Source organism: Epinephelus lanceolatus, chromosome 3 (assembly GCF_041903045.1).
Source record: "Epinephelus lanceolatus isolate andai-2023 chromosome 3, ASM4190304v1, whole genome shotgun sequence".
NCBI lineage: Eukaryota > Metazoa > Chordata > Actinopteri > Perciformes > Serranidae > Epinephelus > Epinephelus lanceolatus.
Window position 1 is genome coordinate 35,046,833 of NC_135736.1, and position 14,449 is coordinate 35,061,281.

The following is a 14,449-nucleotide window of genomic DNA, read 5'->3' on the forward strand; positions in this document are numbered from 1 at the left end:
TCTTTAAAAGATTTGGTTGATTTAATGTTTTGCCATCCACCATTGAGGACCTCCATTCAGGTGATCAAATACAAAAGGCACTTGTCGGCCATCAGAGTCAGTGATGGGCAGGAATAAGCGTAACCATTACCCTGCTCAACTTCAGTTTTACATGATGCAAACCTCTTTAAGAGGTTATCACTCCCATTCATACCATTTCATATCTCAAAGCCTCTTCAAATTTCCTCACTCAACGTTGGCCAATCCCACATCTCTGTCTCTCATTCCCAGCCAAAATATTTAAAATCTTTACACTCCTCTTTGTGTTCATTTTAGTAAACCAGCACTAAAAGTGTCCTTCCTTATCAGATTAAAACATCTTTCTTTTTACACCCAGTCATTAATGTACATTTTCATTTTGACATATTGCTTACAGGAGATTGCGGGTAACATTCTTAAGGAGTGATACCACCCACGTCCTTGGAGACATCAAAAGGGGGGAGGTGCGGGGGAAGGGCGCGAGGGAGGGATGTGGGGTGGGTTTTATTTTTTCCGCTCTAGGTAGTTGGAGGGGACCCAGCCCTTGCGGGGAAGCAGGCTGTCCTGCACCTGGCAGTACCACCATCCATTGGGGTTTCTTTCCAACACTTCCAGACAGGTGCCCTCAGTGAAACCCATTGTTTCCTCATCGCCACGATAGTCAGCAATGGAGACGTACACATCCCTGCCAAGGTTATTGTGGATCAGTTGGTTCTTCTCTATAGGCTTGGGTCGAACTGTGGACACAGGGATGCCGTTGCGTTGGTTAACTCTGCTAAGGGCGTCCTGGACATTACTTGTGCTGAATGCGCTCCCTGAGGACCCCAGGCTGGAGCGCTCTGCGGGCCTCGTCTGACTTTCAACAACTACATGTGGCCGCACGGTGCTGAAGGAGGCGTTTCGGCGGACACCAAGAGTAGCCGAACCAGAGCCGTAATGATCACTTCTACCAAGAGAGTCATTTCGCCTCAGAGACCCCGTCATGTAGTGCCCATCCTTGGCTGGCTGTGTTGTGGTCACAAATACAGACTGAGGCCTCACCGCCACCTGGCGTACCCCGTTCCTCATTCGAACACCCCCGTTAACCATCCCGGATGGTTTCGAGAAGCCACCAGGGGGCTTAGAAGGAATTGGTGGAGTGTTCCTCCTCATGCCTTGATGCTGCTGGCTCAGACCCTGAATATTGATGTTATTGAGGGCCAAAACGTGCTGCTCATTTTTCTCCAGGCTGTTTGACTTACTGCTGCCACTCCCGTGACCATCTAGTTCTAACCCACCTACATCACCCACTTGTCTAACAGGTTCCAGGTAGTATGAGGGAGCCCAACCCTCCTCGGATCCCCAACGGATGTACCACCAACCACTCTCTTGCTTTTCCAGAACCTCAACCTCCACCCCCGCTGGAAAGCTGATCTCAGAGTCCTGGACCTTCTTGTAGGCATCCAGAGAGCGGTACAGAGTGGGGCCTTCTACATCTGAGTCCCCACGGCTCCCTTTGGAGTAAACAGAGGAGAGATCTGAGGTACTGCGTGAGCACATTGAGTCCTCTGATGAGATGACAGAAGCTGTTTCAGAGTCGTCCCCACGAGTAGTTTTAAGGCCATGTCGAAACTGACTTGTAGGCCTCAGCTGCCGTCTCAGAGAGCTGATGTCCATCCTCTCGGGACTCTGGGGCTCTGATTTGGTCAGAAGTGGTTTAGGTCTGACAGAAGGCTTGGGCCTGGTGGAGGGGCTCTGGCCTATTCTCTGTTCCACATCACGGGTGAAGACAGAGCCTTTCTTGGGGCCTCTGCTCAATTCGTCTGATGAAGAGTGGGGGCTGTTGTCCTGTGATCTAAGGCTGATATCTATGTGTCTGCCCAAGGTCTGGCTTCTCCGGGTCATCTCTGGTGTCATGGTCTTCATGGGTCTACCAGCTAAAGGTGAGGATCCAGAGGGTTTGCGTGGGACTGTGGAGGAATGGTAGCTCCTTGGGGAACTTGGCTCACTCGAGACTTTAACTTTAGTTCCTTCAACACCACTGCTTGGCCTGAAGCCGTCGTTCTCATAGACACACTCTTCTTTCGCGATGTCCTCTCCAGACCTGAAGGAAGCTCTTCGGTGGGTGAACACAGGTGATGCCTTGCAGACAGGAGGAGAGGCCTTGGAGGAAGGAGGTGAGCTGCGGTACTTGTCGCTGACAACACTACTGATCTTCACATCCAAGGCGCGGTCATCCTTCAGGGAATCTGTGTCCGATTCACCTTCACACCCGATTGCAGGAACATCATATTCAGGTTCCTCGTACACAGGCCTGCTTGGTGGCTCGGAAACTTTAGAGGCAGAGTTGGCGGGAGGGGGAGCCTCCTCGGACTCTTGTTTTTTGACAGGCGGAGCTGGGGGTGGGACTTTGGGCCGGGTCAGGGTGCTGGTCCGACGGCTGAGGTTTGGTTTCTTGCGCTTGTCAATGTAGGAGCAGGGGGCCCAGCCCTCCATCTCGCCAATCTGCACATACCACCAGCCTCCGGGGTTCTTCTCAATAACCTACACAACAGAACATGAAAGATGAACAATCAGAAAGGTATTTTTCTTTCTTTAGGACTTGTCAAACCTGCTCAACACTAATATGTTTTAGGGTTTAAGGGTAGGGGTAGGGATGCACTGATTGTGAAATTCTCGGCTGATACCTATGCAGATGTTTACAATTTCGCCGATATCCAAATCAGTGTTTCTATGTTGTTGTTTACTTTGTTCTTGTTGTTATTTGTTCCCCCTTTTGTACCAGGGAAACAAAGAAAATCTTCATTATAAAAAAAACCCCTTCATTACACTCCCTTTGAATGAGCACAAATTAAATTAGAGACACTTATGAAACAACCTGCAAAATAACCTTATTTCACATTAAAAAACATCTGAAAAATAACTGCTTCAAAAGCCTTTTTACTAAATATGACATATCGTAATTCCTTCTCTAATATCTAATTTATATTTCTGTGAAAACATCAACAAATTTCTCCTTCAAAGAACTGTATTTATTAAAGTTTCTCACTACATTTACAAATGTACATTTCGTATATGTTCTGCTATCATACATTGGTGTTTGAGGATGTTGTGATTAGTGCAAAACTCATTGGACAGGTGATAGTGATTTGGTAGTCAGGCCTCTGCTCCTCAGAGTTGCTGTCATGTAATTAGTGGTACCAGCTGACTGATTCATTACACCTGGTAGTAATCTGCCTGTGCCTATATATATGTGTGTTCTGTGAAGCTCTCATGTTAGTGGCACTGATGATAGTCAAGGACTGAAAAGTTTGCTGCTGTTTTTATTCACTTTGAGCACCCTTCTTTTTGTGCATGGATGTTCTAAACAAATCAACATTTTTTTGCATTGATTTCAGCCTGTGAACCTTTTTTGTGGCTGTCCAGCCCAATTTAATTGGTGTGTGGGTGTTTCTTCTGCCGTCCTTTCTTGGTTGTCCATTGTACCGACGCACCCAAGATACACTTTTTTGTTGCCATAAATACAGTAGGCACAGTTTCACAGCAGCCCCAAGACTTTACAAAATTACCTTAGAACACATCATGAGAATGTTATTTACCTTTGCCCAATATCCATTTTTACAGAGCAGAGCTTGAACGCATCATAATGTATCTCAATACAACCTCCATTAGCTGCTGGTTCTGGCCACCGGCTGCCAACAGCTAATGCTACCTAGCTCTTCTCCTGCCGATTTCAACATGAATATGTTATTCACAATGTAGCATTATCAGACAAACAATAGGCTGCATCCACTGGTACATCAATAGAGAGTTTACTGCATCCTTTTGTCTCTCTTAGTCCCAAACACATTTCTTATTGTCCCCAGGATGACGTTGGTCTCGAGCCCTGCTTTTTAGCCTGCGCAAAGCTGATGCAACACAACAGAAAAACATCGGCCACTGCCATCAGTGATTGTCATCTTATTTGCTCAAAACCAATTGCAGTCAACAAGGTGAATATCGGTTGATAATGATGTGTGGTTGATAAATCGGTGCGTCCCTAGTTAGGGGTTAGATGATCAGATGATCCAAGACATGCTGTTATTACAGCTGATATTGCAGAGATCTTGCACAGACATTAATGACAAAAGTTAACTGCACTGTCTTGAATAGAACTGCCAGCTCAACATTACATAAAAAACCTTGAAGGAATCTATGTTGCTATCTTCATCTCTGAGTCTCCACAGAGCGAATTCTGTCTACATCATCACGTTCAAACAGAAATCTCAAGGTTGCATCGCTATCGCCTTAGCTTTCCTGTCTGTCTGGGGAGCATTCAGCTGACATACATATTCAATGAGCTCTGACTGTCTAATCTCAGCGACAACAGTGTTGATCTAGCCTCTTACATCAGCCTTTTGTCCTCCACGGAAACTGATGCCATCAGAGATCGAGGACTGGAAATCTGCTATAGTGTAATATTCTGCTTCCACAGCAGGGGGCTCTGGTGGCTTTGGTAACTGGAATCCCTGCACAGCAAAGAGGAGGGGAGAGATGAGAGCAGCTGACATCATATCTTGCCATCATTGTATTGTATCTGACTAGAATAAGTATGTCTAAAAACATAAAGGAGGAGACAGCTTCAACTGTCGGGAGATGTGGTTTATGACTGGATATGATAATGTACACATAACATAGCGTGTGTTGTGTTCAGGTGTGTGCAGTGGTAGATTCAGATGATCAAAGATATGCTGAAATTATCCTTGTGTTGTTACTGTGCTTTAATGGTTGCTATGCCAACCCTTGCAGTAACCTGGGAGCTAGTTAATAATACTTCTTTTTATGTTGTCATTCTTATTGACTGTGTTATTTGTGCTTTTAAAAGGCTTTTCAGCTAGAACCAGTTTTCTGGAAATATGGAAGATTATTCTTTACTGCGATCAGTTCTGTGATGTGTTCGTGTCTTTGTTGAACATACGATCATATCAAAGAAAGTCTTCTTGGGGATTGTGTCTTACCATGTTGGGTTCTCTTCGTGGGGGAGGTTTTTGTCGCAGATTTGGAGACCCTAACAAACAAAGAGACATCTCGTTATTTGCAATCAGGAACTATGGATTGTTGTCAGGTCTCTTTCAAAGCACTGGTTTCAATGTCTCTATGGTATACGATGAGAAAGTGTGAGGCTGTGGGCAAGTGCCAGCACACAGCAGGGAAAATTGAGGGGGGATATAAGTAAGACTGAGTGAATGAGGTAATCAGTATGCACTTAATGTGGATATTAGCAAACACATAAACAAATTAATTGAGCACAAAACAGATTTCTGTTTGCTCAAATTAAAATTTTCAGTGTTTTATCATTTCTGGACACAATTTAATTTATGCAAACTCCCGTTCTGTGCTCAGCAGTAATGAGGCACACACATAATGCCATAAGGAGCCTCAGCTATTAACACAAACTAACTGGACATACAATATTTGTATGTGAGTAAAATGGATGTCCACACACCAAACACCTTAAAATCCCACGTTAAATCACCTCACAGGTTAGCGTGACAAAGCACATGTTAGATTACACCACCATCACCGTTAGATACATCATTAGCCATGTAGCTTACCTATAGCATCAAAGCCTACACAACAAAAGGAAAATGACAAAGTCTTAATGTCTCATACAAAGGCTACACATCCTCTCCTCTTTAGCTGCAATGCTGCTTATTCACTGATACAGAAAACTCAATTGCGTCCTAACACACTACAAATACTCACCAATTTCCACTCTATGCGGCGCCACTCTTGCGACAGCTGGGGACCCTGGCTCACCCCTCGTTTTATTTTCATTTAGGGCGGCGCTCGCTGCTATTCCCAGACACGGGCTGTTGGTGTCACGGCCCGCGCTCAGCCTCCTGCCCGTCTCGGCGTTGATTTCAGAGTTATAGGGCATGGGCAGGCTGATCTCGCTTTTGGAGATGTGGCGCTCCGGCGTGGTGCTACCCTCGCCGTCTGTCTGGATGTCCTTCTCGCTGACTGACTTCTTTTGTAACAGGTTGCTGATCTCCATGATGTTGCCGATGATCTCCACGGGGCCAGTGAGGGTCTTCTTTCGGGGGGAGAAGTCCTCTTTCACCTTTTTCAAGTAGGAGGCAGGAGCCCAGCCCTCTTTTCCTAAGTATCTGGGGATAGAATAAAGACAGCTTAATATTGTACCTTGTTGAAATTGTCCCTGTCATCTATGGTCAGGTGTGTAGGATTTAGGGGCATCTATTCAAAAATGGCATACAATATACATAACTATGTTTACATTAGTTTGTAATCACCTGAAAATAAGAACTGCTGTATTTTTGTTACCTTAGAACGAGCAGTTTATAACTACATAAATAGCAGGTCCTCCTCCATGGAGTCCACCATGTTGTTTCTACAGTAGCCCAGTAGGAACAACTCAAACACTGGCTTTAAAAAGTTCCAATCATGTTTTTGTATTTGCCGTCGTATTTCCCCTACTCCCTTGGCACACAGGAGAAGTTTCAGTTCTACAACCTCTGTGCTAGATGTCACTAAATCCTAGACACCCAACCTTTAAAAGGGCACTACTATACTGCACCATTTTTTTCACATAAATGTCAGTTTATGGGGTCACGGAGTTTGAAAGGCATGAATATTTACCAGGCACAGGAAGGATGCTGTTCTTGGTTGCATTATGGAAAATGTAGGATCCAGCGTTTCTAGGGCTTGACAAATACAAGGGACAAAAGTCTGGATATCTGAGCCTCTTTGCATGCTTTTGATGCACTGATTTTACTTGGACCATCAATCATACTTTGAATCTCTGTATGGATGTACGAATGTTTGTCCTTTGCATATCTGGAGAACCTTTCATCCCATCTACTTTACACTTAGGGGGTGCATTGTTGGAGACCTAAGAACATGCAGTGCCAAATATGGTGCACCCTAAACACAAAACACATTTAATTTAGACAAAGTCTTTGTGCAGGAGTGGGGTTTTAGGGCTTCAGGGCTCCGCACAAAGACGATCATGTCTCTCCAAATGTATTTCACCGATATCTTAGACTGCGAGGATGCATTTTTCTTTGCCATACTAACTGATAACACTAACAACAATGCCACCAGCAAAATACCCCCACTGATTAAATCCATGCTTTACTTTATAAAAGCAGTGGTCATATCAAAGCAAACTACTAACACAACTATTTGGAAATTACTTCCACTTAGTGTGTTTATCCTGTGATTCTGACTGTGAGTAGCTGTAACTTGAGTGTGTTTTTACAAGAGTGGATTTAATGATTCGGGGTCCCAGGCAAACAGCGTCTTACTCTCACCCTTTCTCTAACTGCAAATGTTGGTATTGGCAGTGTTAGGAACGTTCACAATTTTTTTTCCCCGAACTATTAACTATTAATAGTGAAACTATTGTGTTAATAGTGAAACTATTAATAGCCCAAGGAAAAAGTCCTGAAGACTGATAGTGAAAGAGTGAAAGAGATATTGATAAGCACAATGTGTATAACTTTACTTAACATCTGTTCAAGGTGGAGCTGTCAATTTTAATTCAATGCTGGATAGTTCAATATTCATAATGCATCACGAGCCAGTTACATGTCTCTGTCAGGTAGGTGGTGTTGGATGTACAAATACACAGGAAGTAAATGGTATACCACAAAGTTGCAAAGTCTTAAGTGCTTTGGGGACCTTTTTGTAATGTTATTTCTGAGTTCAGTGAGCTAGAATAGCAAAATAAATTAATATTTTTCATATCTAAACATCACAGTAAATACATAGCTGTTTGGGGCTCAGGTGTCAGGACCCAAAAAAGTGCAGGGTTGAGTGTGAAGCATGAGCAGTTCTCTAGAAAGCAATGCCACAGGCCAGGCATTCAGCCTATTCTGTGTGTAGTAAAACACACCCAGTAAGACCATGTGTAGTAAAAAAAAGACACTATTTTAGTGCTATGACGTAGAGGTAGCCAAAGGCAAGTAAACAGACTCAATAATATATGCAAAGAGACATTGCTACCCTACATTTCAATATTCATTGTTAGGCTAAATGAGTCACTTTAGAGTGCTCTGTGAAACAATAAGTAATGTTTCCAAATGCAACTCTGAGTCATTTGCCTCTAGGTGGGCAATTTTCTGCTCAGATGAGATGTGATCATCTCTGCATCCATGTTGCATGAGTCCAACTGTGACCACAAGGAGTCCCCATAACAGAAAAGGCCCCATGCTTTGACTTCCCTGTGTAAAAATATCCCACTGGGAGCAGCATGACACCGACATACAACTGGAGGATTATTTCTTGTTGGACAATGTGCTCTAAAATGGGTTGTTGTGTGTGGCAGTGAGGGCCGAGAAGTGAACGAGTAAAGTTTATTTATGAAGGTAAAAGCTCCCCAACAAGTGGTTTACACTTACTATAAATATCACACATACACACGTGAGTCCCTTTAATATGTTGGTGTGTATATGAGCATGCACACTGTTACAGTATGTGCACATGTGTATGTGACATGCCACGAGGCAGCATGTGATAGTAATCAGCTGTGCAGTGGAGCTCCACACTCTTTTGCCCCCGGGGACGCAAGGAAACAAACAACTGGCAGGAAATACACACTGGCTGGGTAAACAACACACACATGTCGAAAGAGGCAGACAGGCAGACAGGCACACACATACACATTCGGGATCTCAGGGAGCTCACCCTCTGGAGCCGTGGAGAGCGCCATATGGGGATCTCAATATCGTTACGCAAATGAGAGCTGCAGGCCTTGATCACGGCACTAAGCGATGATGACTACCAATAATGTCACTGTTTCAATGAGGACTCACTCACTTTGGACAGGTTTGGACATTTAGCTGCTGAGTGTTGATGAACCAAGCACTTTGTAATCATCCGTGTTTACTTACCTGATGTACCACCAGCCCTCCAAGTTCTTCTGGATGACCTCCACGGTGACCCCTTTCTCAAAGCTGACTTCATCCTTCCCTTGACTGGTGTGCGGCTGTATCGTCACGTATTTCTCCTCTGTAGGTCAAGAGAGGTAAAGAAATGAGAAAGAGGGGCAAAGTGAGTGAACTGTTATCATTAAACAGTCTTAACTTAAGGGGTTAAACCACTGTTTAGCTTACATCTTTCCAGAGGGCCTTATGAGGGGAAAAATGGCGAGCGTGACCTACTTAAAATGCTCTGACTATTTCCATACCAATACAAACACAACCCTCTCCCCCTTGTCCTACACAATAATAACAACTGGCTCCCTCTGCTGGCTGAACCTCTCCCTCTCTCTGCTTGTGTCTTACATCAGGGCCTCCCTTGAGGAGATAAGATATTTGGACCGATCTCTCTTCTCAGATCCCTATCTGACCGCCACTCCTCTCTCACGCTCTGCTAGGCTTCCAAGACCCTGTAGGGAAGGAAATTCTACAATGGGCTTAGAAGGTAGCAGTAGAAAGTTGGGGGGAAACGATGGGAGCAAAGGAGGAGACAAAAGATAACAGATAGATCAGACCGAGCTTCCCAGCGTTGGGAGATATGATAAATGGGCAGCAGCTCGGCTTGTTTCAGGGGCTGATGAACTGGTATGGCACGCAGAGGAGGGAGAATCATCTGCGTGTGCAATGTGATGACTCATGTGGCAGAAAATATGACGGAAGAAAGGGGGAAAGAAATGGCTGTAGGAAGGGATGTATAAAATAATTAAGACCTGAGGTTAAAAGGAGAGAACAGCCCCTTTTACACTGCCTGTTCAAGACAGGAATGTTGCGCTGTTATTCTGCCTTGCCATTCTAGTATAAGAGGTACGATCTCGTTACGGGGGACAAAGTTGTCTCACCTTTTAAGATCCAGTGTGTAGGACTTAGTGGGACATATTGTCAGACATGGAATTCAATACAATAGGTATGTTTTCTTATATTATTGTTGTGCTTTTGTACTTTTGAATGAGCTGTTTATATCTACATAGGGAGCAGGTCTGCGGATCTCCATGTTGCACCACCATGATTCTAGGCGGGGACCCTTTTTGGATCATTCGACTGCTGGTAAAAAGCCTCCTGAACAATAAATACTGAAGTAATCCTAACCAGGAAAAGTTTAAGCTGGCTGCCATCTGCAGTCCTCACCACTAGCTGCTACTACACCCCCCTAAATCTTACACATTGGATATGTGTGCAGGTAATAGCAGTTAGCAGCTAACTCGAAGAAGAAAATCATCAACTGAAAATGTCGGCAAATTGTGAAGACAGTGAGGCCCAGGAGCTCCTTACCCTCCCAGCAGAGGACGAGATCAACAGCCATATAACAGGGGAAATGAATTTTACTGCCATGTTGTGCCATTGTGTAGAAAGTGCTGCCCGATACACATGTCACTCTAGATGCCAACTCTGTTTTGTTACACGTCACGCCTCTTTTGCTTCGAGTACACAGGCATGCTGTCTAAAATCACACACTACGGGCAGCATAAAAAGTTGTGTACAAAAAAGCAAAGGCGGCATAATGACGGGTCTTTGTGGTCCTTGTGTAAAAAGGTTAACGTGACCTTAAGATGGCTGAAGGTGATAAGACTGATTAAGGAAATGTGAGGTGCAGATGATACATAAGAGGTAGGTGTGCTTATTCATCTGAATGCATGCTTTCAATAGGTGGGGTACATCCAGACGGCGGATTCAAGTTCCTCTCCTGCCTGTCACTGCAGAGCAGCTGAGGTCAATAATGTGGAGCAGAGAGGAATGTCTGGCCCTTAACCTCAGCTCGCAATGCATGTTGTGTGAAAGTGTGTGTGAGTCTGTCAGTGTGTGAGTGTGTAGAGGTTGGGGCAAGTGCTTGCAGATGGACAGGGACTAACAAATGGGATAGCTTACAGAGGAATCTGGAACGTCTATGCAAATGTGTGTGTTTGTTATGCGTGTATTGATGTCCTAACAAACTCTTTGGCACTGTGTGTGTTGTGGTTTGTCATGTAGTTGGTTTTATTTCACTGAGGACCAGGATGAAAAATGAGAGATTGGATTAATCACATCTATTAATCACAATGTGTGTGCGTGTGTGTGTGTGTCTTTAATGAGCCCCAGTGTCCATCTGTGTGTGTGTCTTTAATGAGCCCCAGTGTCCATCTGTGTGTGTGTCCTGGAGCTGGCGTCACACTTCAGGGACAGAACAGTGAGTTGAGAGGGCGGTCAGTGGGATTCTATAAATCAGATTAGGGACCTGCTGTAAATGATAGCACTCTGTGAAAGCACAGGCCACTGCCAGCAGGGCGGAGGGAGGAAGGCTTGCATTGAACCTTAGAGTCCAAGACGCCACCCCTGTCGAGCACACAATGAGGTCATTTCGCAGTCAGCAGCCAATCAACACCCCAAGAGAGGTCAAGACACCCAGACCTCGCTTTGTGTCAGAGCACGGGGGAGTCAAAAAGAGATGTGCTGTGATTTAACTGGAGTCCCGAGCGCACCCCTATTTTATTGTCAAGATCTCGGGATGCCGTCCCCGTCGTCTTTATGAAGTGTAACTTAAAAGGCAAAGAAGCTTGTGTCAGCAAATGGGCTGCAGAGTATACGACCGCTCTCTTCCATTAGCAAATTACATCCGACGAGAACATAAATCCTACGTGATCGCTCTTTGTTTTTGTCCTTTGCCAGCGCCACTAAATCAAACTGTATCTCAAGTGTCGCCGCAGAGCTGTAAAACCTCACTCACACGTTTCTTATCGCTAGCTCAGCAATGCATTATCAGGCAGGGACAGTGGCGCCTCCATTCACAAAGTTAAAAAAAGGGGGGAAATGAGGATGAGTAGAGAGTGGGGTGGATAAGAATATGGAGAGAGGTGGAAAGACGAAAAGTTGGCACAGGGCAAATACTAGCTGCTGAAACTTTCAGGATGAAATACATGGAGTCTTTCTTGTGGCTGTCTTAACTTTCTGGCACTCATATTATTCCCAATAGCAAACCCAAGCCATCTGGTGCACCGAGCAATTAAACACTAACACAAACCACGGCTGTGACCGCTCAGGAGGTAGAGCAGTCGTCTACTAATCAGACGGTTGAGTGGTTCGATCCTTGGCCACGGCAATCTTCATGTCAAAGTGTCCTTGGACAAGATACTGAACCCCAAACTGTGCATGTGAACGTTTGTAGCTTATGATGAGGAGGTTGCATCTTGCATAGCAGCCTCTGCCACCAGTGTGTGGACGATGCCTGTTTTGTAAAGTGCTGTAAGTGGTATATAAATTCAGTCCATTAACTGTACATTTACTGTACCTGCACAGTGGTTTGAAGCACAGTTTAACCGAGAACAGAGACAGACAGCGCACAGTAATTGGACAGCCTGTCGACAGACAGTAATACAGTCAGACAGTGGAGAGTGGTGGTGAATGAAAAAGTTGGAAAATCCACAAAAGTTTGACATGACTCCAGTCAGCAGTAGCTGCAGTCTTTTTTTTTATGCTGAGACTATTTTTGATGGTGGAAAAAGAGCTACTGGCCCAGGAGCCGTTAGCGTGTTTGCAACGCAGCCAGTAAGACTTGCTGCCATGTGAAACTCCTCTGTCCTCAGGTTCTCTCAGGTCCTCTGTAACCTCACGTGTGGCTGTGTCAGCATGACACATTTCTTTCAACCGACAAAACATAACAGTCACACAGCAGTGTTTAAAAATCTCGAAGCTAAATTAAGGCTGCCTTACTGGGATATGTTTAAACAATACCCTCATCAACAAAACTCCCCTGAACTCCAGAATACATGGTATACAAAGTCGTTGAACTTTATATTTTTTGACCACATGTGGGCCAAATGCCAGCCAAACACCCAGTGATGTACTTCATATAGAGTAGAGCGGCCTCCAATTTCAGGTCACACGCCTTTCATCTAAAAACATGCAGAAACTGGAAACTACATCAGACTGTGTGTGTGCAGATTTGGCCCAAAGTATCGTCTGGTTATTTTGCCACCAGACCATACTTCGCATCTCTGGTGGCCAGTAATGACATTAGCAATGTAGCAATGCTAAATCAGGCTAACAGGAATAGTGATCAAACACTGTGAGTTTGCTATTCCCTGCAAACGCCTGAATGGTCTGCATCTTTGCACCTTAAACTGTATAAACACAACGGACATTACTACCCTAACATCAGATGTTGGTTTGTGGACTCCCGTTGAGTTCGGCATTTCGGTTGTTGCCATCTTGGTTTTAAGGAACCAGAAGCAACCATATTTTGACAGATTTGGATGTGGCTCATAAGATGAGGTGACGCCACACCTTTACATATATGTGTAACTTTAAGCCCTAATAAATTTAAATGGGTAAATTATATTATTATAAAATTCACTCCCAATATCATGAAGGGGTGAATTAGGGAAACCAGGCTGTAAACATGTTTATTTCTGCTGTAAAGTTTAGACATTTTAACATGGGGGTCTATGGGGATCAACTTCCTTCTAGAGCCAGCCTCAAGTGGCCATTTCAGGAACTGCAGTTTCTGGCACTTCTGCTCGGTTTGCACTGACATTCGGCAAATGTATGTGACTTTGGTGTGCAAGAAGTGACAACAGAAAAGACATCTTTCCATGATGGCTGACCTGCCAGGGAGCACCAGGGCATAAATGAGCTGCTGGCCCCCCATTTTCCCCATCATTAAAAGGGGCCCAGAAACATATAATTACAAAATTTAGGGACTCAGGGACCCTCTTCAAGACAGATTACTTTATAACGAGAACAGGTCATTTCTGCTTTATACCTCCTGATTGTTGCAACAAAGGATAAAATAGTTGCCGTTGTGTTAACTTTCCAGAATTATAAAATCCTGTCTTAAAATACTGTAAACTGTAATGCAGTGTTTATGTGCCTCTGTTACTCAAACTTCTTGGAATTTATTTCATGTCTCGCCTGCACCTCAAGCAAAACATGCCCACCAATACAGTCCCATGTGGTTTTAACGTTAAGCTGTTTTTGGTCTCAAAACTTGCTAAGCCTGGAGCTTTTAGGACCCAGTGGGCTGTTGGGCACGGATATGCAAAAGGCCTTACCACTTCTCCTACAAAGGAGCAAGACACACGCTGATGTCTGATTGATGATGATCATTTTGCCTCTTTTTGTTGTTGTTTTAGGTCTTTTTGTAGTTGCTCTGAATGTTTTTGTGGGTTTGTATCTCTTTGTGTTAACTTTTCAGGGGTCATTTTGAAACTATTACAGTCATTTTTTGTCTCTTTGAGATCATTTTCTGTAATTTCTGGTCATTTTGTGTCTCTTTCCAGTCATTTTCAATTTCTTTCTGGACAGCATATATTGCAAGTGACGATCTGGGGGGCCCCCTGACACTAAGAGCCACTGGGCCTGCACCCATTGCATCCATGCGCTGGGCGAGTTGCCTGCGTTGCTCAGATGGAAATCCAGTCTTGCAAGGCAATGACTGTAAAAGTTCAAGAGTGTGATACTGTATGTTCATGTGTTTACAAACAAGACTTACAAAATGGGAG

At 44.4% G+C, this 14,449-nt stretch overlaps 1 protein-coding gene across 7 annotated transcripts in view; it reads right to left on the reverse strand.

The window, feature by feature from the left end:
• Positions 1 to 220: 220 nt before the first annotated feature.
• The window catches only part of sh3pxd2aa (SH3 and PX domains 2Aa), a 140,720-nt gene continuing 126,491 nt past the window's right edge, over positions 221 to 14,449 (reverse strand). For 5 of the 7 annotated variants that reach the window (XM_033623480.2, XM_033623477.2, XM_033623479.2 and 2 more), the window contains 6 exons: positions 8,892 to 9,009; positions 5,743 to 6,146; positions 5,592 to 5,606; positions 4,995 to 5,044; positions 4,386 to 4,505; positions 221 to 2,541 (listed from right to left, as the gene is read on the reverse strand). In XM_033623480.2, the coding sequence (XP_033479371.2) occupies positions 523 to 2,541; positions 4,386 to 4,505; positions 4,995 to 5,044; positions 5,592 to 5,606; positions 5,743 to 6,146; positions 8,892 to 9,009 (2,726 nt within the window). In that variant the 3' untranslated portion in view covers positions 221 to 522. The remainder of the gene's footprint in view (positions 2,542 to 4,385; positions 4,506 to 4,994; positions 5,045 to 5,591; positions 5,607 to 5,742; positions 6,147 to 8,891; positions 9,010 to 14,449) is intronic. The other 2 variants (XM_033623478.2, XM_033623476.2) reach the window with 1 other exon arrangement.